The sequence below is a fragment of the Symphalangus syndactylus genome, chromosome 10, assembly GCF_028878055.3.
Source record: "Symphalangus syndactylus isolate Jambi chromosome 10, NHGRI_mSymSyn1-v2.1_pri, whole genome shotgun sequence".
In the NCBI taxonomy this organism is placed as follows: domain Eukaryota; kingdom Metazoa; phylum Chordata; class Mammalia; order Primates; family Hylobatidae; genus Symphalangus; species Symphalangus syndactylus.
In genome coordinates this window covers 6,531,340-6,557,499 of record NC_072432.2, presented here as the reverse complement: position 1 = coordinate 6,557,499, position 26,160 = coordinate 6,531,340, and the positions used below count along the sequence as shown (strand labels likewise).

Sequence of the window (26,160 nt, the reverse complement as noted above, 5' to 3'; positions counted from 1 at the left end):
TCTATTTCACCTCTCCCATCTGCTCAGGGACTGAACTGCCGTGAGAAATCGGAATGCTACTCCTGCTGCACCTGCGAGCACATATTATCCAGCAGAACCCAAAACTCCTCCAGGAAACACAAAACAAAACAAGACTCCCAACTCTTTCCCTCCAGCCACCTCCACCCCCAGAATTCACTGCAGCCAACACAATGCCAGGCTTCAAAATGGGGCTGTGGGATGTTTGTCTAATTGTCTCCAAAATACTCACATAGAACCAAGGCTCGCGTGGTGGCTCACGCCTGTAATCCCAGCACTTTGGGAGGCTGAGGTGGGTGGATCACAAGGTCAAGAGATCAAGACCATCCTGGCCAACATGGTGAAACCCTGTCTCTACTAAAAATACAAAAATTAGCCAGGCATGGTGGCAGGCGCCTTTAGTCCCAGCTACTCAGGAGGCTGAGGCAGGAGAATCACTTGAACCTGGGAGGTGGAGGTTGCAGTGAGCCGAGATCACACCACTGCACTCCAGCCTGGTGACAGAGTGAGACTCCGTCAAAAAAAAAAAAAAAAAAGAACCAAGGATCCAGCATTTTCTAATTTTAGGAACCATGAACCATTAGGTGCCGCCAAAGTTGAGGAGGCGTTTTTCTAAATGCAAATCTTCACAGTTTCTTCTGCCAGAGGCACAGAGAGGGCTCACTGGATTTTCTGTTCTACCTCAAAGCCATTGCATGTTTTTTCTTATTTCTTGTTATTTAATTTTTTTTAAACAAGCCAACCAACTAAAATATCAAATTGATTTTCATTCAGGCAGCTCCCAGAACATAACTGGCTGGACTCCAGTAATGTCCCACACTGTGGAACATCAGGGACCTCATCTTTAAAGATGTGGCTTGAGGTTTGCAGGCCTTATCGCTCATTAGCTATCCAGCCAGATGCAATTGCTCTGGAAGCAAGTAGCCCAAATAGACAGGACCTTCTGGAAAGGAGCCTTCAGAGGCTGAAAAGCATCTTGGAAGAGCAGCCCCCTCTCCACCCAGCTGGCAACTAAGTGGGTGGCAGTGTTGATTTCATTGTCTGTCTCTGCTTGGGTTCTCTCAGAAAGTCTCTGAGCCAAAGATTTGAGTGAGGGTGATTAGGCACTTGCTCCCAGGCAAAAACAGTCAGGGGTGGGAGGATGAAAGAGAAGAAACCAAAACTTGCAGAAGCATTGTCCTCGCAGCTAACATGGCCGCGTGCAAACGTGCCAGCCAGCAGGATGCTGGCATCACCCTCTCAGCTAACATGGCCACATGCGGAAGTGCCAGCCAGCAGGATGTCGGCACGGCCCTCGCAGCTAACATGGCCACGTGCGAATGTGCCAGCCAGCAGGATGTCAGCATCGTCCTTGGAGCTGACATGGCCACGTGTGAACGTGCCAGCCAGCAGTAGTCAGCATGGTGCTGAGCACCCTCCGGGAACCATCCTTACCTGAAATATGGGGGTGATGTACGGAGCACACGCAGCCACCCTGCAGCATAAGATGACTGTTGAGTACAGGACACACAGAACGAAGCTGGAAGATGAAAAAAAAAAAAATCCTGGCTTGCTGACTTCCTGGGGCACAAACTGAGTGTTGGGAGATCATTTCCAGACTTAAATATAAGAGATAAGTAAACCCCCGTTTTATTTCAAAGCTTAGCATGCCTATAAGTCACCTGCAGATCTTGTCAAAATGCAAGTTCTGACCAGAGAGCCTGAGCTTGTGACTTAGATTATCTCCTGCTGAAATGCTGACGACACTCCGAATAGCAAGGGTTTTGGCCTCTATTATTTGGGGTTTTCTATCATTCACCATTGAAACTAATCCTAACTAATTAAAACAGTTTCACATTGGGGAGGAAAACAAAGCTTTTGTCTTCTTTAAACTACTAAGACTTAGGGTCTGTCAAAACCTCAAAAACTATATAGATATATTTCATTTCACTCGATTTTATTTGGGACACAAATGGAGACCAGAATCACAGGTCTCTTTAGAAACTGTTCTCAGCCTTCCTAGCTCAGCTGAAATGTCCTCTTCCAGGGACACTGGGCCCAGTGGGCTGTGGTGGGGTCTGCGCTGGCTCCCCGGGCGTTGTTCATACCTTGGAAAGCTGGAGAGCTGACTTCAAGTTGTGCCAATTCCTGTGCCTGCGTCATCCCTCATATACATACACCGTGAGGCGCACAGGCCTCTGCCTGCGCCATCCCTCGTCTACGTAAAGCGCGTGGCGCTCAGGCCTGCGCCTGCGCCATCCCTCGTCTAAGTAAACCGTGCAGCGCGCAGGGCTGCGCCTGCGCCATCCCTCGTCTACGTAAAGCGTGCCGCGCGCAGGCCTGTGCCTGCGTCATCCCTCATCTGCATAACGCGTGCCGCGAGCAGGCCTGCGCCTGCGTCATCCCTCATCTGCATAAAGCGTGCCGCGAGCAGGCCTGCGCCTGCGTCATCCCTCATCTGCATAAAGCGTGCCGCGAGCAGGCCTGCGCTTGCGTCATCCCTCATCTGCATAAAGCGTGCCGCGAGCAGGCCTGCGCCTCCGTCATCCCTCATCTGCATAAAGCGTACCGCGAGCAGGCCTGCGCATGCGTCATCCCTCATCTGCATAAAGCATGAGGCGCTGTGCCTGGCGTCATCCCTCATCCGCATAAAGTGTGAGGCGCGCAGACCTGTGCCTGGCGTCATCCCTCATCCGCATAAAGCGTGAGGCGCGCAGACCTGTGCCTGGCGTCATCCCTCATCCGCATAAAGCGTGGGGCGCACAAGGCCTGTGCCTGCGTCATCCCTCATCTGCCTAAAGCTCTGCGTGCAGGCCTGTACCTGCGTCATCCCTCATCTGCATAAAGCCTGTGGAAGCAGGCCTGCGCCGTCCCTCATCTGCATAAAGCAGAGGGCGCGCAGGCCAGCGTGTTGGAAAACGACGCTTTGACATTGTCTCCTGGATTTTCACAGCCTCCCTCTCACAGGAGAACACGGGTGGACCCCGGCCCTGAGCATATCTGAGCTCTCTGTCTCCTGCGTGTGCTCCTGTTGAAGACATTCAGCCTCCGACTGCCCTCGGGAGGCTGGAGGTGCCCCGGTGCTGAGGCCAGAGCCCATGCGCAAAGCGAGGGCTGAGACCACGGCGGCCCCTTGTCTCCTCCAGCGGGTTCCTGAAGCCACCTCCCTGCTCGTGGAGGAAGAAAGCCGAACTGCAGCTCAGGGAAAGGTGGGCTTGCTGGCCTCGCTGGCGGCATCCGAATGCCTGGAGCCTCATGGTGGGTTCTGCTACTGCTGCCAGCAGCTGGATGTTTCGAAATTTGCCCGCTTTGGAATGATACAGTGAGACCTTGGCGGCCGCGCTGCCTGAGACGATGCTCTTGCGTTTGTAGGGGAGGTTTCAAGGCCTGCTGGAGTCAGCGGCTGCCTCGCCGCCCTGGGAGGTGAACAGCCCATCCCCATGCTGGCTTCCTGCAGGATGCAACCTGCATTTTCACCCCAAACAGACGCAGTCTTGGACATCTGCTTGCCAGCACAGAAAATGCGTTGTTTCCCCCAAGTTTATTTTGGTTAATGGATTGGTTTTTTTAAACTGCATTGCTTTGAAACATCACTGGAATTTTTCAGTTTTCATATTACTACATTTTTGATGTATTATCATTAAAATGCTATTTTAATGATGGTCAAAGCGGCTCCCAAGCCCCCCTTCACTGGCGAAGCACCAAGGAAGGTGCTCAAGTGAGCTCCCAGTGTACGTGGGGCTGCTTTCGCTTTTGAAAAAAAGTGAAGGAGGCCGGGCGCGGTGGCTCACACCTGTAATCCCAGCACTTTGGGAGGCTGAGGCAGGCGGATCACGAGGTCAGGAGTTCGAGACCAGCCTGGCCAGCATGGTGAAAACCCATCTCTATTAAAAATACAAAAACTAGCCGTGCATGGTGGCGTGCACCTGTAATCCCAGCTACTGGGGAGGCTGAGGTAGGAGAATCGCTTGACCCCAGGAGGCACAGGTTGCAATGAGCGGAGATCGTGTCATTACACTGCAGCCTGGGCGATAGAGTGAGACTCTAGAAAGAAAAGAAAAGAGGAGAGGGGAGGGGAGGGGACGAATAAAGGAAAAGGAAAGGAAGGGGAGGAAAACAGGAAGGAAGGGAGGGAGGGAGGGGGAAGGAAGGGAGGGAGAGAAGGAAGGAAAGAAAGAAAAAAAAAAAACGTGAAGGAAATGGAACCCTGTGGCTGTGCAGGTCACGTGGCATTGAGCGGGCCACTCTCTGTGTTGCCCGGGTGCGGCCCTCATGCTGCGCCAGCCACAGGCGACCCTGCTTTCAATGACTGTGGGAGGAAACGTTAGCCACGTCCCACACAGATTTGAAATCTGACATTTGGAAAACTGAACTCATCTTTTTTTCCCCTTTTTTATTTTTCAATTCCTTCTTCCTCGGTTCTCCATTCTCAAAATTTTGCAGTCATCATTGATTCTTTCTCTCCCGAGTTCAGTTCGAGGCCAGGTTCTGCAGAATCCTGAGGTGGCATCACAAGCATCTCCTCAGTCCCTTGGCCGTGATGGCTTCTCCTCCGCCCTCCATCCTGGATGAGCCGCTGAAGATGGTCCTTCCTCAGAAATAACCGCAACGCACTGGTCCTCCTCTCAAAAGCCTAGGAAGCTCCCCTATGCTTCAATACCCAAGAGCTCTGCCGGATTTTCTCCAAGTCTCCCCCCACCCTCAGATGGCCATTTCCTCTCCCCATGATTGCCTGCACACGTTTCAGTGAAAAAATGTTGATTGGTCCCTACACGGGGGCTGTGGCAGGTGAAAAAGAAGGAGTCAGCTGTCAACCTGCAAGTCAACAGCGGCCTCTCCATACAGGGGATCTTCTGTTCCCGCCTTTGAGCTTGGTAAGTCATTCACTTCCCACACAGACCCCAGCACCTCCACTCACCACCCCCACCTGCCCCCTGACCCTGATCACACTCACCAGCCTCTGCCACATTTAGAGTTAGATGTCTCTCCCTGTCTCTATCTCTTACTGTCCCTGTCTTTCTCTGTGTCTCTCCGTCTGTCTCTGTCTCTCTGTCTCTCCCCATCTCTCTGTCCCTGTCTCTGTTTCTCCCTGTCTCTCTGTCCTTCCCTTCCTGTCTCTCCCTGTCCGTCTCTCTCTCTGTATCTTACTGTCTCACTCTGTCTCTCTGTCTCTTCCTGTCTCTCTCTGTCTCTCCCTATGTCTGTCTCTCCCTTCTTGTCTCTGTCTCTCTCCCTGTTTCTCTCGTGCACACATGCTGCACACACACACGCGGGATCACTCGGGAGCGGTTCACCTCCATCGTGAGCGTGCCGTGATGCTAAGCCCTCTCTCAAGTGTGTTTTGCTGGTAGTGACTGTCAAGGTGCTTTTGGGGTGTGTGCTGATTGCTGTGGTCACTCGATGGCGGTGATGGGGTGAGATCCACAGCTGGCTCCAGCACCCATGCGGCCTCTTCCGCCCAAGGCTGCCCCCACAGCAGGGCTGTGAAGACGTGGCTGCACCCTCCAGTGCTCCTGACCTTGAGAGCAAAGCGAGAAGAGAAAGAAAAAGATGAGCGAGAAGATGACCTCCTGGGACCCCTGCCCCAGGGGAGCCCTGTTCCTCAGATGTGCATCACAGACCCCAGGGGCCTTTTCCTCTAGAAGGTGTCCACACAAACAGCCATGGGGCCCTCAAAAGGTGGCTCCCTTCGCACAGGAGAACACGCACCCAGACGGACCTGCTGAGGACACACGTGTGCAGCGTGAGCATTGCCATCAGTGCTGCGTGACAGTCACCTCCAGACCCTGCTTGGAGTCCCTGACCCGTCTCACCATCACGTGATCTCATGTTTATTGAAGGAAATCAGATGCGGCAGCAAACATGCTTCTCAGGCTGAGAAACAAAACCCTCGCCACTGAGCTGATGAGTCTCTCTGTGCTTCTAAACAGTGTGGAAAAGGTTATGAATGAGGCTCAGGCAGGCCTGCGGGTTCCTTCAATGGGGGCATCGAAAGCCTGGGCAGTTTTAACAGAGGCTATTGATGGGCATGTTTCAAAGCAAACAGCATCACGGCCCTGACAGGCCAATGACAGCACTGTGCAGTGCTTGGGGGGCCCGGGAGGCACAGCCACAGAGCCCAGCCCTGGGGACGCAGGACCCGAGGGGGCACTGCCACAGAGCCTAGCCTGCCCTGGGGATACAGGGCCCAGGGGGCACAGCCACAGAACCCAGTCTGCCCCAGGACATGGGGTGGGGCCTGAGGACGGCTGGGGTCAGGCAGCCCTGTCCTCGTCCCCAACACTCCACATCCCCAGCGTAGCTGGAGATCCAAGCAGATGACTTGGACGCAGGGCAGGAAAGGGCATAAGTGACTAACAAGCTCCAGGCCTGTCCTGACGGGATCAGAGGGGAGGCAGGAAGGGCCCTCCATGGCAGGCAGGTGGGGCGCCTCTGCGGAAACCATAGCAGATTACAGAGAAGAATCGAAAAGAGGCGACGTGGCTGGGGGCAGAGGGAGGGCCCCTGGGAACCAGGGAGGGCCTCCGTGAGAAGAGGAGGCACTCATCGCGGGAGAGCCAACGGAGAGAGACAGGGATGGGGACGCTGCTGTGGCCATAAAACCAGGTACGCATCTCAAGGGCCTCAAGATGCTTTCTTTATTGTAGATTTTAAATCCCCAGGTGAAGGGTTGTCCATGGATCTTCCCCTGGGCACCTTCTAACCCAACAGACAGCTTGTCTGGTTCCCGAATGTCACACTGCGTGGGGATGAGATGGAATCCCACACAATGCCTCGGGAAGATCTAGAAACTGCAAAACTCCCAAACAACCCAATAACCACGCAGCTGCTGCAGCAAAGTATGAACACAGCGGGGTGAAAGGCCCACTTCCTCTGGCTCCCTGGCCTGCACTGACACCCACTCCAAAGACGGCTCAGGCCTTCCTAGAAAAGGCAGGTCCTGACCTAGGATAACATTTGTAGGTAGATTCTTGGATATGAACTACATGCCCTTGAACACTGATATTTCCATAAAGAGAAGGTCAAGTAAAAATAGAAGCAATCTTGCAAAATTTCTCAACATTTGGGGAGATCTCTTATCTCCTCCCCTTAAATATTGTTATCTCCCCTTAAATACTGCAGATTTCTTTTTTTTTTTTTTTTTGAGACGGAGTCTCGCTCTGTCGCCCAGGCTGGAGTGCAGTGGCGCGGTATCAGCTCACTGCAAGCTCTGCCTCCCTGGTTCACGCCATTCTCCTGCCTCAGCCTCTCCGAGTAGCTGGGACTACAGGCGCCCGCCACCACGCCTGGCTAATTTTTTGTATTTTTAGTAGAGACGGGGTTTCACCGTGGTCTCGATCTCCTGACCTCGTGATCCACCCGCCTCGGCCTAAATATTGCAAATTTCTTTGCGACAGAGACCGTATTTTTTCACTCTGATTTTTATGACAAATTGGCAGGAAGTCTAAAAATCTCATTTTAGAGACACAGAAATTGAGACCCAGAGAAAGGCTTCTCCTGCCAAACAACTGTTATCTGGTTTGGAGAGAAAAAAAGAGAGCTAATACAGGCTAGAAAACACATTTTTAGAGAATGGTTGAAGATGAAAGAGTTATTACAAAGCCTAGCAGATGTTAACATGTTATAAGCACATAAAAGAATTTAAAGCTACAGTGATCTTTTCAAACATTATATGATTAGTTTGGTTCGTATGCTGGTCATGAAAAGGAATTTATTTCAGTGTAATCTAAGATTTATACCAGCTGTGGTAGGCAGAGTCATAGTCCCTCAAAAACATCCTCGTCCCCATCCCAGGCCCTGCAACTGCGTAACACTCCACGGTGAGGGATTAAAGCTTCAGGGAAAGGAGGTAGCTACTCAGCCAACCTTGAAATAGGGAGGCTGTCCTGGATCATCTGGGTGTACCCCATGTAACCTCAAGGGCCCTTACATGGAAGCTGGCAGAAGAGGCAGAGGGAGACTGGACGAGGGAAGGATGCGGCAGGCGGGGCCATCTGTGGCTGTGAGGATGGGGAGGGACCTCCAAGGGGGTCCTGGAGACTGGAAAGGAAATGGCATCTCCCCAGAGCTGCTGGAAGGGGCCCAGCTATCACTGAGTGGACACCACGTCAGACTCTAACCCACAGACTGTGAAATAACAAACCTGTGTTCAGCCTCTGAGTTCGTGTTCATTTGTGACAGCAGCCCCAGGAAACTCACACAGCAGCTTTCGCCAATGTATACATTTTCCTATTTCTCAGAAAATTCTATAATATCCTGTAGAAGTACCGATTTTCCTGTACTGGTCAGGACACTGTCCTGATAAGAAGCTATCGATAGACAGAAAATCAATAGGTAGAAAAAGTTAAAATACTGACTTTTTAACTAAAGGTAATGTCTGGTGAAGGTTTGTTCTTGGAAGAGAAGTTTGCAAAGTGTTTCGTCCTGGCATCACTGGCGAGCGTCTTTGAAGATCTGCAAAGGTGCATGTCGGGCAGCCCCCCGGGAGCTTCCATTCACTTTCCCAGGGTTTTGCGCCCCTGCCCTGTTCCCTGACGCTGGCAGGAAGGCCATCGGGTGCTCCGTGTGGGATGAATTGTGAGAATCCAGCAAGTGCAGGCAAGGGAGACAAATGAGAGTGACAGAGGCCGGAGGAGGACCCGGAGAGCCAGAGCCCTGGGGCAGAGAAGAGGGGAGCGATTAGAACAACGGGAAACTGAGAACAGCACAGAAGAGAGGAAAGACAGAAGGAAGTTGTGCAGGAGAACTGAGAAGGCACCTGCAGACGTGGGGAGGGAATGGCTGACTTCTTTCCAGCCAGAACTGAGGCCGGCCCTTGTCTGAGTCAGGCGGGCAGGACCCGTGGGAGGGACAGAGACACTAGTGGGGTGGGGGTGTGCAGTGGTGTTGGCCTTTCCCACCCCAATCCCCTACGATGTCGCCCTGCACAGCCTGCTTGGCTGTACTGAGTGTTTCCTTGAAAAACAACACAGTGCAATTTGGACTATCACAGTTTCACTGGAAGTCTTTGAATACGAACCGAAGCCTACATGTTTTTTATATCTAATATGCACATATATTCACAAAACAATTCTCTTTTTTTTCCCAAAAAGGCAGGAAGAAAACAAATGATCCCAAATGTGTCTTCTATGAACATTTTTGGCGGAGTTTGAACCACATTTTGTCTAGGCAGGCCTTGCACACCAGAAAGACCTCTGAGAAAACCTGTTTCTTCTCTTTCTCATGTGGTCTCTGGTTTACCAGCTAACAGAAATAACAGAAATTCTTTCAGGGGAAGAAAGAGACCATTGTCCCTTTACCTCTGGCTTCCTTAGGAATATGAGGTTTTAGAATTGTATCAAAACTGAACTTCGGCTGGGCGCGGTGGCTCACGTCTGTAATCCCAGTACTTTGGGAGGCCGAGGCGGGTGGATCACGAGGTCAGGAGATCGAGACCATCCTGGCTAACACGGTGAAACCCCATCTCTACTAAAAATACAAAAAATTAGCCAGGCGTGGTGGCGGGCGCCTGTAGTCCCAGCTACTCAGGAGGCTGAGGCAGGAGAATGGCATGAACCTGGGAGGCGGAGCTTGCAGTGAGCCGAGATTGCGCCACTGCACTCCAGCCTGGGCGACAGAGCGAGACTCCGTCTCAAAAAAAAAAAACAAAAAAAACTAGACTTCATGATTGATTCTGCACCATTTACCAGCATTAGACTTGCCATGACTGTTAGATGCACTTGAAAGTTGTCCAGCTTCCTAGTCAATCCTTGCAGGCAACAGATGTCGGCCCTCTGGGTAAGGCCAGTCAGCACAAATGCCTACTCTCAGAGGTTTGCAGAATCGAACTGGGGTGGTCAGGAGCTCCTGATTCATTCTCTGCCCAAGCCAACGTTTAACATCTCCAAGTGGGTCTGTGAGCTTAGTTGCTCCTCTGCAAGGCGTCAGTTATCCAGTGCAGAAGCCGTGACTGTCTACCCGTGTGCACGCGTGGGAGTGCGCTGACGGTGGGTGCAGGCTGGGCAGGGCTCTTCTTAAGTTGGATTCCAGGAGAGACTGAGGAAGCTTCTGCCTCTTCCTCATGGTTCTGTCTCAAAGAGAGTCATCGCTCTGTGGTTCACTTCGGTGTGCCATGGGGCACATGTTGTCTGGCTCTGCTGGGCCGTCCAGCGTCTGAACCCCTCAGATCTGGGGAATCTCCTGCCTCCTGTGTGCCATGGGGCACACATCCTCTCGATCTGCTGGGCCGTCCAGCGTCTAAACCCCTCGGATCTGGGGAACCCCCTGCCTCCTGTGTGCCATGGGGCACACATCCTCTCGCTCTGCTGGGCCATCCTACATCTGAACCCCTCAGATCTGGGGAACCCCCTGCCTCCTGCATGCCATGGGGCGCCCATCCTCTCGCTCTGCTGGGCCGTCCTGCATCTGAACCCCTCGGATCTGGGGAACCCCCTGCCTCCTGCTTGGACGTCAGATACTCCATCCTCAGCTCCTTAAAGCGAGGGCTCAGCTCTGCTAACGGCATGCTCATGATTTTTTAATCATGAGCCATAGCTCTTAAACAATAGCTACCATGGAGAATTCTGTCTGCTTGATAGAGGACATAAAATCACGGAGTTTCTGGGTCAGGCGGCAGCAGGATACACTGGACGCCTGCTCTTCCCGAGGACAGCTCCTGGCAGGTTCTGTGGTCAGCCGTGGAATGTGGACTGAGACTGGAGCTGCTCCCGTGCAGAAGGCTCTCAGGACACTCAACCCCTTTTCCATTTACATCTCCAGATAGAAGTTTCTGCAATTCCAACGGTGACACCAGACTGATGCATCTAAGCGCATGGTCCATCAACAATTGTGGGTCAGGCCGGGCGCAGTGGTTCACGCCTGTAATCCCAGCACTTTGGGAGGCCGAGGTGGGCAGATCACCTGAGGTCAGGAGTTCAAGACCAGCCTGGCCAACATGGTGAAACTCCGTCTCTACTAAAAATACAAAAATTAGCTGGGCATGGTGGCAGGCACCTGTAATCCCAGCTACTTGGGAGGGTGAGGCAGGAGAATCGCTTGAACCTGGGAGGCAGAGGCTGCAGTGAGCTGAGATCATGCCACTGCACTCCAGCCTGGGTGACAGTGAGACCCTGTATCAAAAAAATAAAACAAAAAATAACTGTAGGTCAACGCCGGGCGCAGTCCTGGGCCCTGCTCTTACACACTTACAAGCTGCACAACACCCCATGCCTGGAAGGCTCTCGTGAACAGCACTGGTACTTGAGTGAATCACCCATCAAATCTTGGAGACAGATGAGACCCAAACAGCCAGGTGCTCTCCAGAGACAGTGGCTGATGTTGCTGGCTGGTGGCTGCTATGGTAGGAAGGGTGTTGGGGTCCATGTTTAGCTGAGAAGGCTGCATGTCACACAGGTTACACGCTGTCCTATCCACAATAACCCTCACTGCGTTCCTCTGTTAATGTCTAACGAAGCTGTGAACCAAACTAAAGAATGAAAGAGCCCAGAAAGTCATCTTTTTTCTAGATGAATCAGCTCAACTTGTGATTACCTGTTGAACCAGTTCAAACTGGATCCATCTTTTATTTCACTAAAACTCCTGAACCAAAACATAAGAAATATTTCAGAACCTGAAATCAACTCATTCTTTGAGGCTCTGACTTACAGGACAAGCACTGTTCTTTGCAAACAAGCCACAAGGCTGCGTTCTCCGGACGAGGTGTATATGGTGCTACCTGATGCATGATGGAGTGGCTGATAAAGGCAGTATTAACTCTTATCTCCCCACCACAACCCTGCTCATGAGGCTTTTGGGTTCTTGACCACATTCTGGTAGTGTCCAGAGATGGCTCCCTCCATGCCACTGATGGATGTGGGAAGCCCCAGATTTACTGACTCATCCCAGAGGTCGTGGCCACGCCTGGCTCACCAGGCTCCAGCGCCCAGGAGGAAATGAGGAATCACGGAGGAGCTCCGTGGAGTCAGTCCCTCTGGGTCCAGGCCTAAGAGAGCCCAATGCTGCTCTCAGGATACAGCCTCACTGCTCTACTGGTGCTTCTCATAGAGAACGTCTTGTGAAGGTAGAAAATGACTCTGCATGCCCACCTTGGCCTTCACGGGCTCGGCTGGTCCACCTCATCTGCCCTCTTCCTCCCTCCTGTGACCATCAGCCTCCATCTCTAGGACATCTGGTGCTCAAGGGCCTCTTCTCCAGGGCTCCCTCTTGTCTCAGAGACCTTTGCAAATTTCACCACAAAGTGCCCAGGCCCACGTCAGCGCTCCACTTGTCACATGTGGATCCGTGTGACCCCTCCATGCTCAGCAGCACATGCACCCGGATGGCCGCACGCACACTCGCTCACGCCTGGGCGTCTGTCCATCATGCCCCTCTGCCCTGGTCTGAGGCAGATACTGGATTGACTATTTCCATGCATCACAACCACACCATCAAAGCAGGGGCAGGGGCTTCTGCAGCTGAAGCAGAGAGCAGGGCCAAGGGTGCCTCTGTCGTGTGTGGGCACAGTGTGCGCTCGCACATGTGCATGTATGTGTGTGGTGTGTGGATACCTCTGTGCATGCTCACATGCATGTATATATGTGGTGTGTGTGCTCACATGTGCATGCTCACATGGGTGTATTCTGTGGTGCATGTGTACATATGTGCATTTTGTGTGGTGCATGCATGTGCATGTGTGTCCTCGTGTGTGCTCGCATGTGTGCATGTGTACACACGTGTGTGTGATGGAGGGAAGTCAGGAGGGGGCCACCTGTCTGAGGATGAATCAGGAGGGAAGCATCCCTGGGAAGGGAGCCTGAGGACAAAGCCAACCATGATCGAGTGGCCTGTGCCCCCTGTGTGCGCCGCCCAGCAGCTCTCGTCCCAGCTTATCCAGGGCGCACAGGCTCCTGAGTGGCAAGAAGGCCTCTCCTGTCAGCGGAATCCATGGTGGCCGAAGAGGCAGAGCTTGTTGGGAACTGTCCCTCTCCCTTATCTCTCCCCCTCCGCAAAGAGGGACTGTGGAGCCACTCAATCTAACAGCAGATCAGTTTCCTACCATGCACTGATTTGCAGAAGGGACTAATGTGCAGATTAAAAACGGACACTGCTGAGCGAAGCAATTTCCATCCTGTGATATTTGAAAGTGCTGATAACTGCCATAGCAACCCGCTCACCACACTTCAGCTTCCTCTGGCCCCGGTTTTCACAGCTGGTGGCTGTGGCCGCAAGGTTAAGATGACGTTAGCTTTCTAAGGCTAGACAGACTGTGTCTAGGATGTGCCATGGGAATGTAATGCCTCTAAATCTGAGGTTATATGGTGGAAGAGAGGCTACTGACAATGTATAAGCTGAAAAATTGTAGTTGCTTCTTTTGTATATTAAGCCTTTTTTCAAGATATAGAGAAATTTACTGAGGAGATAACTAGCCCTAATACCCTACGGAGAAAACATAAACTGAGTCAGGGAAAACTGCCTATGCTTTGAGTTAGGATCAAGGGGAAAGGACGGTCTCTGTGGGGAATTGCCATGCTGTGCACAGTTGTAAGGGATGGAGCCCACTCATCTCCTAGGCCGGTGGGGTGAGAGGGGCAGGAACCTGGGAGATGAGCATGAGATGCAGAAGCCCAGGAAGGGCGGCAGCTTTAGGCAACGCCACCGGGCCAAGTTCCGCTCGCTTAAGAACCCATCCTCCTCTAGTCACCCGACAAGCATTTTCTTTTTAACTAAGTCTGAATGGAACACAAGGTCAGCACTTCCTCAGTCAGTGCTACCACAAGTTAGGTGTAATGCCAGGAGAGAGACATGGTTCCCGATAGGTCCACGGTCTCTATGATGGTAAAAATATAACAAACGATGACAGTAAAATATTACAGACACTGCGGTACACATTTGGAGGGAGTGCCAGCATCAGAGGGGTCAAAAAGGTTGATAGTGGCCTGATCTTTAGGCTGAATCTTAATGTGTGAGTCACATTCTCTCCAGAAGCAGGCTGGAGAGAGGGAGGAAGCGTGTCCCAGGCCCATGGTCCACAGAACAGCTGGGGAGAGGGAGACAGCCTGTTCCAGGTGCATGGTCCACAGCCTAATGCACGAAGGACTTCAGGTCAGCATCTAATTGGGTAGAGCCACAGAGACTGCAAGGGTCCAATCATGGGGGTGTCAACTGCCACACCCAGTTTTATCCTATAGACCAGGGGTCAGCAAACCACAGCCCCTGGGCCAGATCCATCCCACAGCCCCACAGCTTTTTTTTTTTTTTTTTTTTTGAGATGGAGTCTCTCTCTTGCCTGGGCTGGGGTGCAACGGCCCAATCTCAGCTCACTACAACCTTTGCCTCCTGGGTTCGAGCAATTCTCCTGCCTCAGCCTCCTGAGTAGCTGAGATCCACCACACCCGGCTAATTTTTTTGGTATTTTTAGCAGAGACAGGGTTTCACCTTGTTGGCCAGGCTGGTCTTGAACTCCTGACCTCAGGTGATCTGGCTGCCTCAGCCTCCCAAAGTGCTGGGATTACAGGTGTGAGCCACTACACCCAGCCCATGGCGTGTTTATCTGAATAAAGTTTTACTGGGACACAGCCACGCCCATCTATTTGCATACTATGGTGGCTTTCATGCTGCCACGCCCATTCATTTGCATACTGTCTATGGTGGTGTTCATGCTACCACAGCACTCAAACAGTTCCAGCCAAGATCACATGGCCCACAAAGCTGAAAATATTCACTATCTGACCCTTTAAGAAAGTTTGACAACCCCTGCACAGGAGACAGAGAGTTGTTAAAGGCTTTTTAAAAAGTTGATTATTTGGATTTCATCAAAATTTAAAACTACTTTTCCCCCTACGACACTGTTAAGATTTAACAACTTCTAATTCTGAGGAGGCAGCATAGACTCCTCCCTCCCTGCTCCTCCCCACGAGGTGACAAAAGGGTCTGACAGGTGGGAGGGGGAGCGCAGATTGTGGAGAGGCCCTGAGGACTTGAGGAAGGGCAGCACCCCAGTGCTCCCAGCCACACCTGGGGGCAGAAGGCATCCCAGGCCCAGACCTCCAGCTTACTCAACCCCACCAAGCGGCAGAAACCAGCCGGATCTTTCTTGGATACTTTTCTGCTCTGTCCATGGTGCCAGCAGAGGTCAGCCAGGGGCCTCTGCAGCATTGGGTGGTCTGGTGGAGTCTCCACCCACAGTCCTGGGGTCTACTGACTCCTGCTGAGCACCAGCAAGTGGCCGTGGGAAGCACCTCTAGCCTCAGCAGCCACGTCAGCTGGGAACGACCAGGAGTCCCTCTGGCATGGGTGGCCCAGAAAGTAGTCCCCACCCACAGGCCCAACGTCCCACCCCACACCCATGGGCACCAGTGGCTCAGGAGAGCACCAGCGGGCAACACCAGCAGGAATCAGGTGACACAGACAGGGACTGAGCAGGACAGCTACAGGCACCAGGCAGCACAGGAAAACCTTTCTGGCTCAGGGCCCCCCAGGCAGTGCTGGAAGGACTTTCCACCACAAACCACACCCACCCCCAGGGGTGCCAGCAAGGATGAATAGGGCCCATCAACACCAGGTGACCTGGGGAAATGTTCTCCCCCTCACAAGCCCAGGGTCTCCCTCCTCCCCCTACACACACCATGAGGCCTGGGAAAGCACTGTCCACCCTGCAGCACGGGGTTTCTCACCCACATCCCAAAAACTAAGAAGCACCAGGAGACTTGAGGAAATGCACTCCACCCTTCTGTGTGGCACTAGCAAACAGCATTCTGCCAACACTAAGTGGCCTGAGAGGTGCCCTCCTGCAGGACCAGAATCACCCCCCCACTCAAAGGCAATAACAATTACAAATACTCTTGAACCAAGTGAAAAAGGAGAAAGACTTAGCAAATAAATGGAAGATACAAAAAGAATCAAACAGAAATTGTGGAACCCCAAAATACAACTGAAACAAAAAACAAACTCAATGCATGAGCTCAATGGCAGAATAAATATACCAAAGAGAGGATCAGTGAATTTCATGATAGAACAATAGAAACTATACAGTCTGACCAACAGAGAAAAAAAATAGATTTAAAAAAAATGAACTGAGCTTCAAGGACCAATGGGACAATAACAAAAAAAAAATCAAAATTCATGCCATCAGAGTCCCAGAAGGACAGCAGAAAGTGTGTGGGGCTGAGAAAATGATTCAAAGAAATCCTAGCTGAAAATTGCCCAAATTTAGCAAAAGACATAAACCTAAAGGCTAAAGAATCTCAGTAAGTCCCAAGCAGGATAAACCCAAAGAAATTCATGCCAAGACACATCATAATTAAACTTCTAAAGACTAAAAACTAATAAAAACATGTTTAAAAGCTTCCAAGCCTATAATCCCAGCACTCTGGGAGGCCGAGGCAGGTGGATTACAAGGTCAAGAGATTGAGACCATCCTGGCTAACATGGTGAAACCCCGGCTCTACTAAAAAAATACAAAAAATTAGCTGGGCGTGCTGGCGGGCGCCTGTAGTCCCAGCTAGGCAGGAGGCTGAGGCAGGAGAATGGCATGAACCCGGGAGGCGGAGCTTGCAGTGAGCAGAGATGCGCCACTGCACTCCAGCCTGGGCGAAAGAGCAAGACTCCATCTCAAAAAAAAAAAAAAAAAAAAAAGGCTGCCAAGAAGAAGCAGCATATTACCAACAGTGGAAAACCTATTCAAATATAGCAGATTTCTAATCTGAAACCATGGAGGCCAATAGAAAGTGGTACAACAGTTTTCATGTGTGAAAGGATTGTCAACCCTAAATTTTATATCCAGCAAAAATATCTCTCAGAAATGAGGGAGGAATAAGATGTTTTCAGATGAAAATATATAAAGGAATGTGTTGCTAGTAGACCTATACTTAAAACGTGGCTAAAGGAAGCTCTCCAAACAGAAAGGAAATTAGAGCAAGAGGAAACTTGGAACCTCAGAAAAGAAGGAAGAACACATAAATAGGTAAAAATAGGGATAAATAGGACACACTCTTTTCCTCGTGAGTTTTTAAAATCGTATTTGATGGTTGAAGCAAAAATGAGAAAACCATCCGATGTGGTGGTTGATGTATGCAGGGCAAATATTTGAGACAATTTTATTGTCAGAGCAATACTCATGACAATATTTTAAAAGTAGAAAGAACAAATTGAATTAATTGAAAGTAAGTTTTGTACATTTCACTCAAAGTGCTAAGACAGATACTAATACCAGTAGATTGTGATGTTGTGTATGTATATTGTAATACTTAAAGCAACTAATAAAAATTATATGAAACAGTATACTCATAAACACTACAAATAAATCAAAATGGAATTGTAAAAAAAAAAGTCCAAATAACATATAAGAAGGCAAGAAAACAGAAATGATAAAGGAAACAAATAGACAACAGTCTTAAGTCCTAACATATCAATAATTACTTTAAATGTAACTAGTCTAAATATAGCAATTAAAAGTCAGCAGTTGGCAGGATGAATTTTTTAAAAACCTGACCCAACTATATGCTGCCTACAAGAAACTCACTTCAGACACCCTTATCTTTTTTTCTTAACTTGAAACAAAAAGGATAAGGATGGAAAAAGATATATCATGCAAACATTAATTTAAAAACGCAAGCCAAGCATGGTGGTACATGCCTGTAGTCCCAGTTACTAGGGAGACTAAGGCAAGAGGATTGCTTGAGCCAGGAGTTCAAGGCTGTAGTAAGCCATGATTGTACCACTGCACTCCAGACTGGGTGACAGAGAGAGACCCTGTTTCAAAATATAGAATAAAATAAAATAAAATAAATAAAAAATTAAAGCCAGAGTAGCTATATTAATATCAAAAAAATGTAGACTTCAGGGCAAATAAAATTACTAGGGATAAAGTGGGACATTACATGATGATAAAAGGATAAATGAGAAGACATAATGATCCTAAATATGTATGCACCAAACGACAGAGCTTCAAAATACATGAAGCAAAACAAGGTTGAAAGAATAAATAGACAAATCCACAATTATATTGAGAATTTACATCACCCCACTCTCAACAATTTATAGAACTACAAGAAAAATTCATCAAAAATATAAAAGAAGTAAGCAACATTGACCAATGAGATCTACTGAATTTTATTGAAGACTCCATCCAATAACAGCAGAATACAGATTCTTTGTATGCACTCATCAAACTTGTAATAAAAATAGAACATATCTTGGGCCATAAAAGCAAAACGTGGGAAATGTTAAATAATTGAAATCATGCAGTATGTTCTCTGACCACAGTGGAACAAATGAATAGCAGAATTAGAATCAATAGCAGAAAGAACAGGAAAACATCCAAGCACTTGAAATTAACAACATACTTCTAAATGAACCATAGGTCAAATGGAAAGTTTTACAAGAAATTTAAAATGCATGGAACTGCATACAAATTAAAATAAACACACTAAAATGTGTAGGATATGGGAAATTTATAGCACACAACATTTATATTAGAAAAGAAGATCTCAAATCAATCATTTAAGTTCTTACCTCAAGAAATTAGAAAAGGCAAAGTAAATCCAAGACAAGCAGAAAGGGGAAATAACAAAGATTAAAATCAAAATTAATTAAACTTAAAAGGAAAAGAAGACAGAAAATCAATGAGACAAAAACCTACTTCTCCATCCCCACACCCCCAAAAGGAAATCAATAAAATTGATAGACCTCTAGCTAGGCTGACAAAGATAAACAGAAGGTACAAATCACCAAAATTACAAGATAGAGGATATCACTACAGATCCTGGAGCCAGCCACAGGCTAGGAGAAAGTACTTGCAAAAGACACACTTGATAAAGGACTGTTATCCAAAATATACAAAGAACTCTTAAAACTCAATAATAAGCTACTCAGGAGGCTAAGGCAGGTGGATGGCGTGAACCCAGGAGGCGGAGCTTGCAGTGAGCCAAGATTGCATCAGTGCACTCCAGCCTGGGCAATAGACCGAGACTCTGTCTCAAAAAAAAAAAAAAGAAAATAACCCAAAGGTCTGAACAGACACTTCACCAGAGAAGATATACAGATGGCAAGTAAGCACATGAAAAGATACTCATCATCATACGTCATTTTTTTTTTTTTTTTTTTTGAGACAGAGTCTTGCTGTGTCGCCTAGGCTGGAGTGCAGTGGCGCAATCTCGGCTCACTGCAAGCTCCGCCTCCTGGGTTCACACCATTCTCCTGCCTCAGCCTCCGAGTAGCTGGGACTACAGGCACCCGCCACCACGCCCGGCTAATTTTTTTTTGTATTTTTAGTAGAGATGGGGTTTCACCGTGGTCTCGATCTCCTGACCTCGTGATCTGCCCACCTCGGCCTCCCAAAGTGCTGGGATTACAAGCGTGAGCCACCGCGCCCAGCCTCATCATATGTCATTAAAGAATTGCAAATTAAAACAACAATGAGATAATGAGATACTACCATACACCTATTACAATGGCCAAAATCCAAAATACTGACAATACCAAATGCTGACAGGGATATGGAGCAACAGGATCCTTCATTTGCTGCTGGTGGGACAGCAAAATGGTGCAGCTACTTTGAAAGGTAGTGTATTAGTCCATTTTCATGCTGCTGATAAAGACATACCCAAGACTGGAAAGAAAAAGAGGCATAATGGACTTACAGTGCCACAAAGCTGGGGAGACCTCACAATCATAACAGAATGCAAGGAGGAGCAAATCTTACACGGATAGTGGTGGGCAAAGAAAGAGTTTGTGCAGGGAGATCTCCTCTTTTTAAAACCGTCATATCTCTTGAGACTCATTCACTATCACGAGAACAGTGCAGGAAAGACCCACCCCCGTAATTCAATCACCTCCCTCTGGGTTCCTCCCACAACACGTGGGAATTGTGGGAGTTACAATTCAAGATGACACTCAGGTAAAGACAACAGCCAAACCATATCTGGTAGTTTGGCAATTTCTTACAAAACTAAACATACTCTTACCATATGATCCAAAAGTTGCTGTTCTTGGTATTTACCCAAAGAAGTTGAAAACTTATGTCTACACAAAGACTTGCACACAGATGTTTACAACATTTTTATTCATAATTGCCAAAACTTGGAAGTAACCAAGATGTCCTTCGGTGGGTGAATGGATAAACTCTGGGACATCCAGACAATGGAATATGATTCAGTAGTAAACAGAAATGAGTTATCAACCCATGAAAAGACATGCAGGAACCTTAAATGCATATTGCTAAGTGAAAGAAGCCAATCTGAAAAGGCTACATGGTGTAGGATTCCAACTCTGACATTCTGAAGACAAAGCTATAAGTGAAGGTAATTTTTAAAAAAATCAGTGGCTGCCAAGGCTGAGGAGAGGGAGGGATGAATAGGTGGAGCACAGAGGTTTCTTTGGAGCAGCGGCACTACTGTGTATGATACTAAAATGATGGATCCCTGTCATTATACATTTGTCCAAACCCATAAAATGTCCAAAACCAAGAGTGAACCGTAATGTAAACTGTGGATTTGGGGTGATAATGATGTGACAATGTTGACTCTTCAGTTGTAATAAGTGCACCCTCTGGTGGGGCATGCTGACAGTGCAGGAGGCTGTGCATGTGTGGGGGCAGAGGGATATGCAACAACTGTGCATTTTCTGCTCAACTTTGCTGTAAGCCTAAAATTGCCCTAAAAACTAACATCTAAAGATAAAATAAAATGGTTTGGTAGAGGGATAGAGAATAGATGAATATGTGATAAAACAGGAATGTAAAATGTTTTTTTATATCTTTTTTTATTAATTTTTTTTGCACACAAAACAATAAACATTTTCTAAAAATACATACAAACAAAAAGATGTGTATCAAACATATTAGGAAGGTTGCACATGGGAAGACGGGGAATAGAAATGGGGAGTGGGAATTAAAGAAAATGAATGAGAGAGGGACTTTGTATGGATCAATGATAATAACTCAATCCTCTATTTGACAAAGAAGAAGGAGAAGGAAGAGGAAGAAAAAGAAAGTGGGATAAAGGATCAGAAAGGGAGGAAAATAGAAAAAATTAGAGTATGACTCCAGGGTAGACCTGTTTTGTTGTCGCTGGGTTGGTTGGTTTGTTTGTCTGTTGGATTTTTCATATGTTTCGCCACGTTGGCCAGGCTGGTCTCGAACTCCTAGCCTGAAGTGATCAACCCGCCTCGGCCTCCCAGAGTGCTGGGACTACAGGCGTCAGCCACCACGTCCAGCCCCCACATTGCTTCTGGCAAACCTCCCAGACGGGGCGGTCGGGCAGAGGCGCTCCCCACATCCCAAACGGGGCGGCCAGGCAGAGGTGCTCCTCACTTCCCAGACGATGGGTGGCTGGGCAGAGATGCTCCTCACTTCTACCCAGACGGGGCGGCCAGGCAGAGGCGCTCCTCACTTCCCAGACGGGGCGGCCGGGCAGAGGCGCTCCTCACTTCCCAGACGGGGAGGCTGGGCAGAGACGCTCCCCACCTCCCAGACGATGGGTGGCCGGGCAGAGGCGCTCCTCACTTCCCAGACGATGGGTGGCCGGGCAGAGGCGCTCCTCACTTCCCAGACGATGGGCGGCCGGGCAGAGGTGCTCCTCACTTCCCAGACGATGGGTGGCTGGGCAGAGGCGCTCCTCACATCCCAGACGGGGCGGCCGGGCAGAGGCGCTCCTCACATCCCAGACAATGGGTGGCCGGGCAGAGGCGCTCCCCACATCCCAGATGGGGCGGCCGGGCAGAGGCGCTCCTCACTTCCCAGACGGGGCGGTCGGGCAGAGGCGCTCCTCACATCCCAGACGGGGTGGCCGGGCAGAGGCGCTCCTCACATCCCAGACGGGGTGGCCGGGCAGAGGCGCTCCTCACTTCCCAGATGGGGCGGCCGGGCAGAGGCGCTCCTCACTTCCCAGACGATGGGTGGCCGGGCAGAGGCGCTCCCCACATCCCAGATGGGGCGGCCGGGCAGAGGCGCTCCTCACTTCCCAGACGATGGGTGGCCGGGCAGAGGCGCTCCTCACTTCTTCCCAGACGGGGCGCCGGGCAGAGGCGCTCCTCACTTCTTCCCAGACGGGGCGGCGGGCAGAGGCGCTCCTCACTTCCTAGACGGGGTGGCGGCCGGGCAGAGGCGCTCCTCACTTCTTCCCAGACGGGGCGTCCAGGCAGAGGCGCTCCTCACTTCCCAGATGATGGGTGGCCAGGCAGAGGCGCTCCTCACTTCCCAGACAATGGGTGGCCGGGCAGAGGCGCTCCTCACTTCCCAGACGATGGGTGGCTGGGCAGAGGCGCTCCTCACTTCCCAGACGATGGGTGGCCGGGCAGAGGCGCTCCTCACTTCTTCCCAGACGGGGCGGCGGGCAGAGGCGCTCCTCACTTCCCAGATGGGGCGGCGGGCAGAGGCGCTCCTCACTTCCCAGACGGGGCGGCCGGGCAGAGGCGCTCCTCACTTCCCAGACGGGGTGGCCGGGCAGAGGCGCTCCTCACTTCCCAGACGGGGAGGCTGGGCAGAGACGCTCCCCACCTCCCAGACGATGGGTGGCCGGGCAGAGGCGCTCCTCACTTCCCAGACGATGGGTGGCCGAGCAGAGACGCTCCCCACCTCCCAGACGGGGCGGCGGCCGGGCAGGGGCTGCAATCCCAGCACCCTGGGAGGCCAAGGCAGGCAGCTGGGAGGCAGCGGCTGCAGCGAGCCAAGACCACGCCACCGCACTCCAGCCCAGGCAACACGGAGCAGCGAGTGAGCGAGACTCCGTCTGCAGTCCCAGTACCTCGGGGCAGAGCACTCGGGGTCAGGAGCTGCAGACCAGCCTGGCCAACATGGCAAAACCGCGCCTCCAGCCAAAGGAGAAAAAGCAGGCAGCGGTGGTGGCGCGCGCCGGCAATCCCAGGCAGCCCGCAGGCCGGGGCAGGAGAATCATGGGAGCCGGAGGCAGGGGGTCTGCAGCGAGCTGACTAGATTCCAGCCTGGGCCACAGAGGGAAGAAGAAAAGAAAAAAAAAGAAAAGAAAAGAAAAAAGAGAAGAAAAGAGGAGAGAGAAGAGAAGAGAAGAGAAGAGAAGAGAAGAGAAGAGAAGAGAAGAGAAGAGAAGAGAAGAGAAGAGAAAAGAAGCATCAGTGACTTTAAAGGAACCTAAAATGTTAATCATAAAAGTTAAGCGGTGGAAATACGGACTTTCACTGAAAAAAATCTTTCAATTTTTCTGTAGGTTTGAAAATTTTCATAATAAAATGCTGTGGAAAAATAAATGTTGGTATCATGAGTTTCTGCCATCCAGGACATCCATGACATCCAGGTGGCAGAGTCTGGAGATCTGCACAGAAGTTGGCTGAAAGAGAAAATTGAGAAAGTGGCCAGCATGCGTTTCATAGCGTGCAAATTCAAATTCCTGCAGGAGCTCGGCAGTTAAGGACGGTGCTGACCTGGTCCTGGCTCAGGTATATAGACAGGGTGGCCCCTCTGCAGCTCTACCAGTTGCAGCATGGAGATGCTGGCCCAGTTTTGTCTGGTATTGTAATATTTACAAGAAAAGTCAAAAATCTGAATTTTAAACCTTTTGCTTCATAAATGTTGGTGACATTTAAATATTAGTTTAAAAAAATACCAGAGACTATGTCTGAAGGCACCCTTGGGAGTGGTCTTTGGGTTCTGTTAAAGCTCTTTCCTTACAAAATCAGCAGGGAGAATCACCTCACCAGCCACTCACTCAGGAAAGCTGCCCCAGCCCCACCAGTCGCTCACTCAGGAGAGCTGCCCGGGCCCCACCGGCCACTCACTCGTGAGAATTGCCAAGGTCCCGCCCGTCACTCACTCAGGAGAATTGCGCGGGCCCCACCGGTCGCTCACTCAGGAGAGCTGCCCGGGCCCCACCGGCCACTCACTCATGAGAATTGCCAAGGTCCCGCCAGTCACTCACTCAGGAGAATTGCGCGGGCCCCACCGGTCGCTCACTCAGGAGAGCTGCCTGGGCCCCACCGGTCACTCACTCAGGAGAATTGCCACAGTCCCACCAGTCGCTCACTCAGGAGAATTGCGCGGGCCCCACCGGTCGCTCACTCAGGAGAGGTACCCCGGCCCCTCCGGTCACTTACTCAGGAGAATTGACTGGGCCCCACCAGTCACTCACTCAGGAAAGGTGCCCAGGCCCCTTCGGTCACTCACTCAGGAGAATTGCCCGGGCCCCACTGGTCGCTCACTCAGGAGAATTGCCCGGGCCCCACTGGTCGCTCACTCAGGAGAATTGCCCGGGCCTCACCGGTCACTCACTCAGGAGAATTGCCACAGTCCCACCATTCGCTCACTCAAGAGGGCTGCGCTAGTGATGCACTCTTTTCTGACAGCGTTGAACCCACTCTCCAGAGCATCCAGTCATTTACAGAGCTGCTGGAAGAGACACCATTTTAAATGGGTTCTTCATCCCACAGGCAGTCGTTACTTGGATGGAATATTGTGGGGTTCCTCTTTCCCGGCATATTTGGAAATCTTTGAAATACAGAACATAACCACAAACTAGAAAATTAACAGGAAATACATACTGCTTCCCAAATATATCAAACATGGAGCGAGTTCCTTGCAGTGGATACTGACGATTCCTGGGCAATCTCTATTGCAGGACTGCTGTGTCACCCATGGTTGGCATTTCACCCTTTCCTGAAGTAGCCATGCGAGAACTGGAGATAGCTTCAGTGCCTGCTGGAGGGGCCTAACCCAGGAAGGGCGACAGTGTGGTCCTCCCTTGTTCAGAGTGTGCTCAAGTCCACATGTGACTTCAAAAGGCTGCAAAACCATGGAGTGAAGCTAAAAGTAACAATGCAAGCACAAGACTTCAGCCAAAAAATGAAAAGAAATGGAAGCACGACGCTGCTTCAGCCTGTTTTAGTTTGGGCTAGGAATATCATTAATCAGTCCCTCAAGACATCTTAGCTGTTGGTAAGAAAATAACACCTTTCATAAACAAACTTATCTACAAGGAGAGAAATGTAAAGCCAGGGGCTGGGAGTGTCGTTAAATGATTCCGTTGCTGAGGACAGCATGTGACCTGGGACAGACAGCAGCAGCAGAAAGGCAGGAGAGAGAAGAAAATCTGTCATGGCTAGGAGAGGTTTGCTAAGAGCCTTGCCACCAGAACACCCTGGCCTCATGGAAAGGTACCAAGCCCTGCACCACCCAGCCCCATTCTCTTTTTTTCAAATGGGCTAGAAAAGGGAAGCCTGACATAGGAGCTGTCTGAGCACCCACGGCTGCATCTGATGGCACTGAATTAGGATAATTAATCATCCCCATGCATTTTCCAAACAGAGGCACATTTCAACCACTCCAGATTATGATGTTTTAAATTTAAGTTCAATTTTACATTTGAAAACTACACATTCCATTCTTGAGAAAAAAAGAGAAAATAACTGTAAAGTAATTGTACAATGTTTCATAAAGATAAAGGGCTATGAAACATGGTTTCATTCTGGTAAAGATGACTTTTATGTTTTTGTGACTTTACTTTTCCTAATAAAATGTTTTCACTTAAAAACAAAAGCAACAATGACAACAACCAAAAAACAAAAAAAACCCCACAATGTGTCACCTATTTTAAAAGTTCCCATCTAGGCAGTTAGATATGGAAATGTAATCTTCTAACTTCGATTTAAATCAAAGATCACAGCTTCCACCTTAAGTGAAAAAAGAAGAACAAAGTAAATTCAAAAGTAATGAGAAGAAAGGAAATAATAAAAATCAGAGCAGAAAACAATAAAATACCAAACAAAATAGAAAAATCAATGAACCAACATTTTGTTCATTAAGGGTATCAATAAAATTGATAGACCTTCGGCCAGATTAATCAGGAAACAAAGACATAATTACCAATATCAGGAATGAGAGAGGTGACATTATTATAGATTCTACAGATGTTAAACGATGAGAACGGAATAATATGAACAACTTTATGCCAATAAGTTCAATAGTTTAGGTGAAATGAAGGAATTCCTTGAAAAACGTAAGCTGTCAACGTTTAACTCAAGTAGAAATCAATAACCTGAATATCCTCATATCTAATACATTTAACTTATAGTTTAAAACCTTTTCACAAAGAAAACTCCATATCCATATTGCTTCACTCATGAATTCTACCAAACATTTAAGGTAAAAATAATACCAATTCTACACAAACTCTTTCAGAAAACTGAAGAACAGGGAAAGCTTTCCAACTCTATGAGGCCTGC

General features: G+C 49.6%; 1 protein-coding gene across 15 annotated transcripts in view; it reads right to left on the bottom strand.

The window, feature by feature from the left end:
* WDR37 (WD repeat domain 37) overlaps positions 1–26,160 on the bottom strand; it is a 143,480-nt gene that overhangs the window by 19,972 nt on the left and 97,348 nt on the right. For 12 of the 15 annotated variants that reach the window (XM_063609991.1, XM_063609992.1, XM_063609990.1 and 9 more), the window contains 2 exons: positions 5,292–5,515; positions 1,453–1,537 (listed from right to left, as the gene is read on the bottom strand). In XM_063609991.1, coding sequence (XP_063466061.1) covers positions 1,453–1,537; positions 5,292–5,515 — 309 coding nt within the window. Of the gene's footprint in view, positions 1–1,443; positions 1,538–4,370; positions 4,631–5,291; positions 5,516–26,160 lie in introns of those variants that run through there. The other 3 variants (XM_063609996.1, XM_063610001.1, XM_063609999.1) reach the window with 3 other exon arrangements.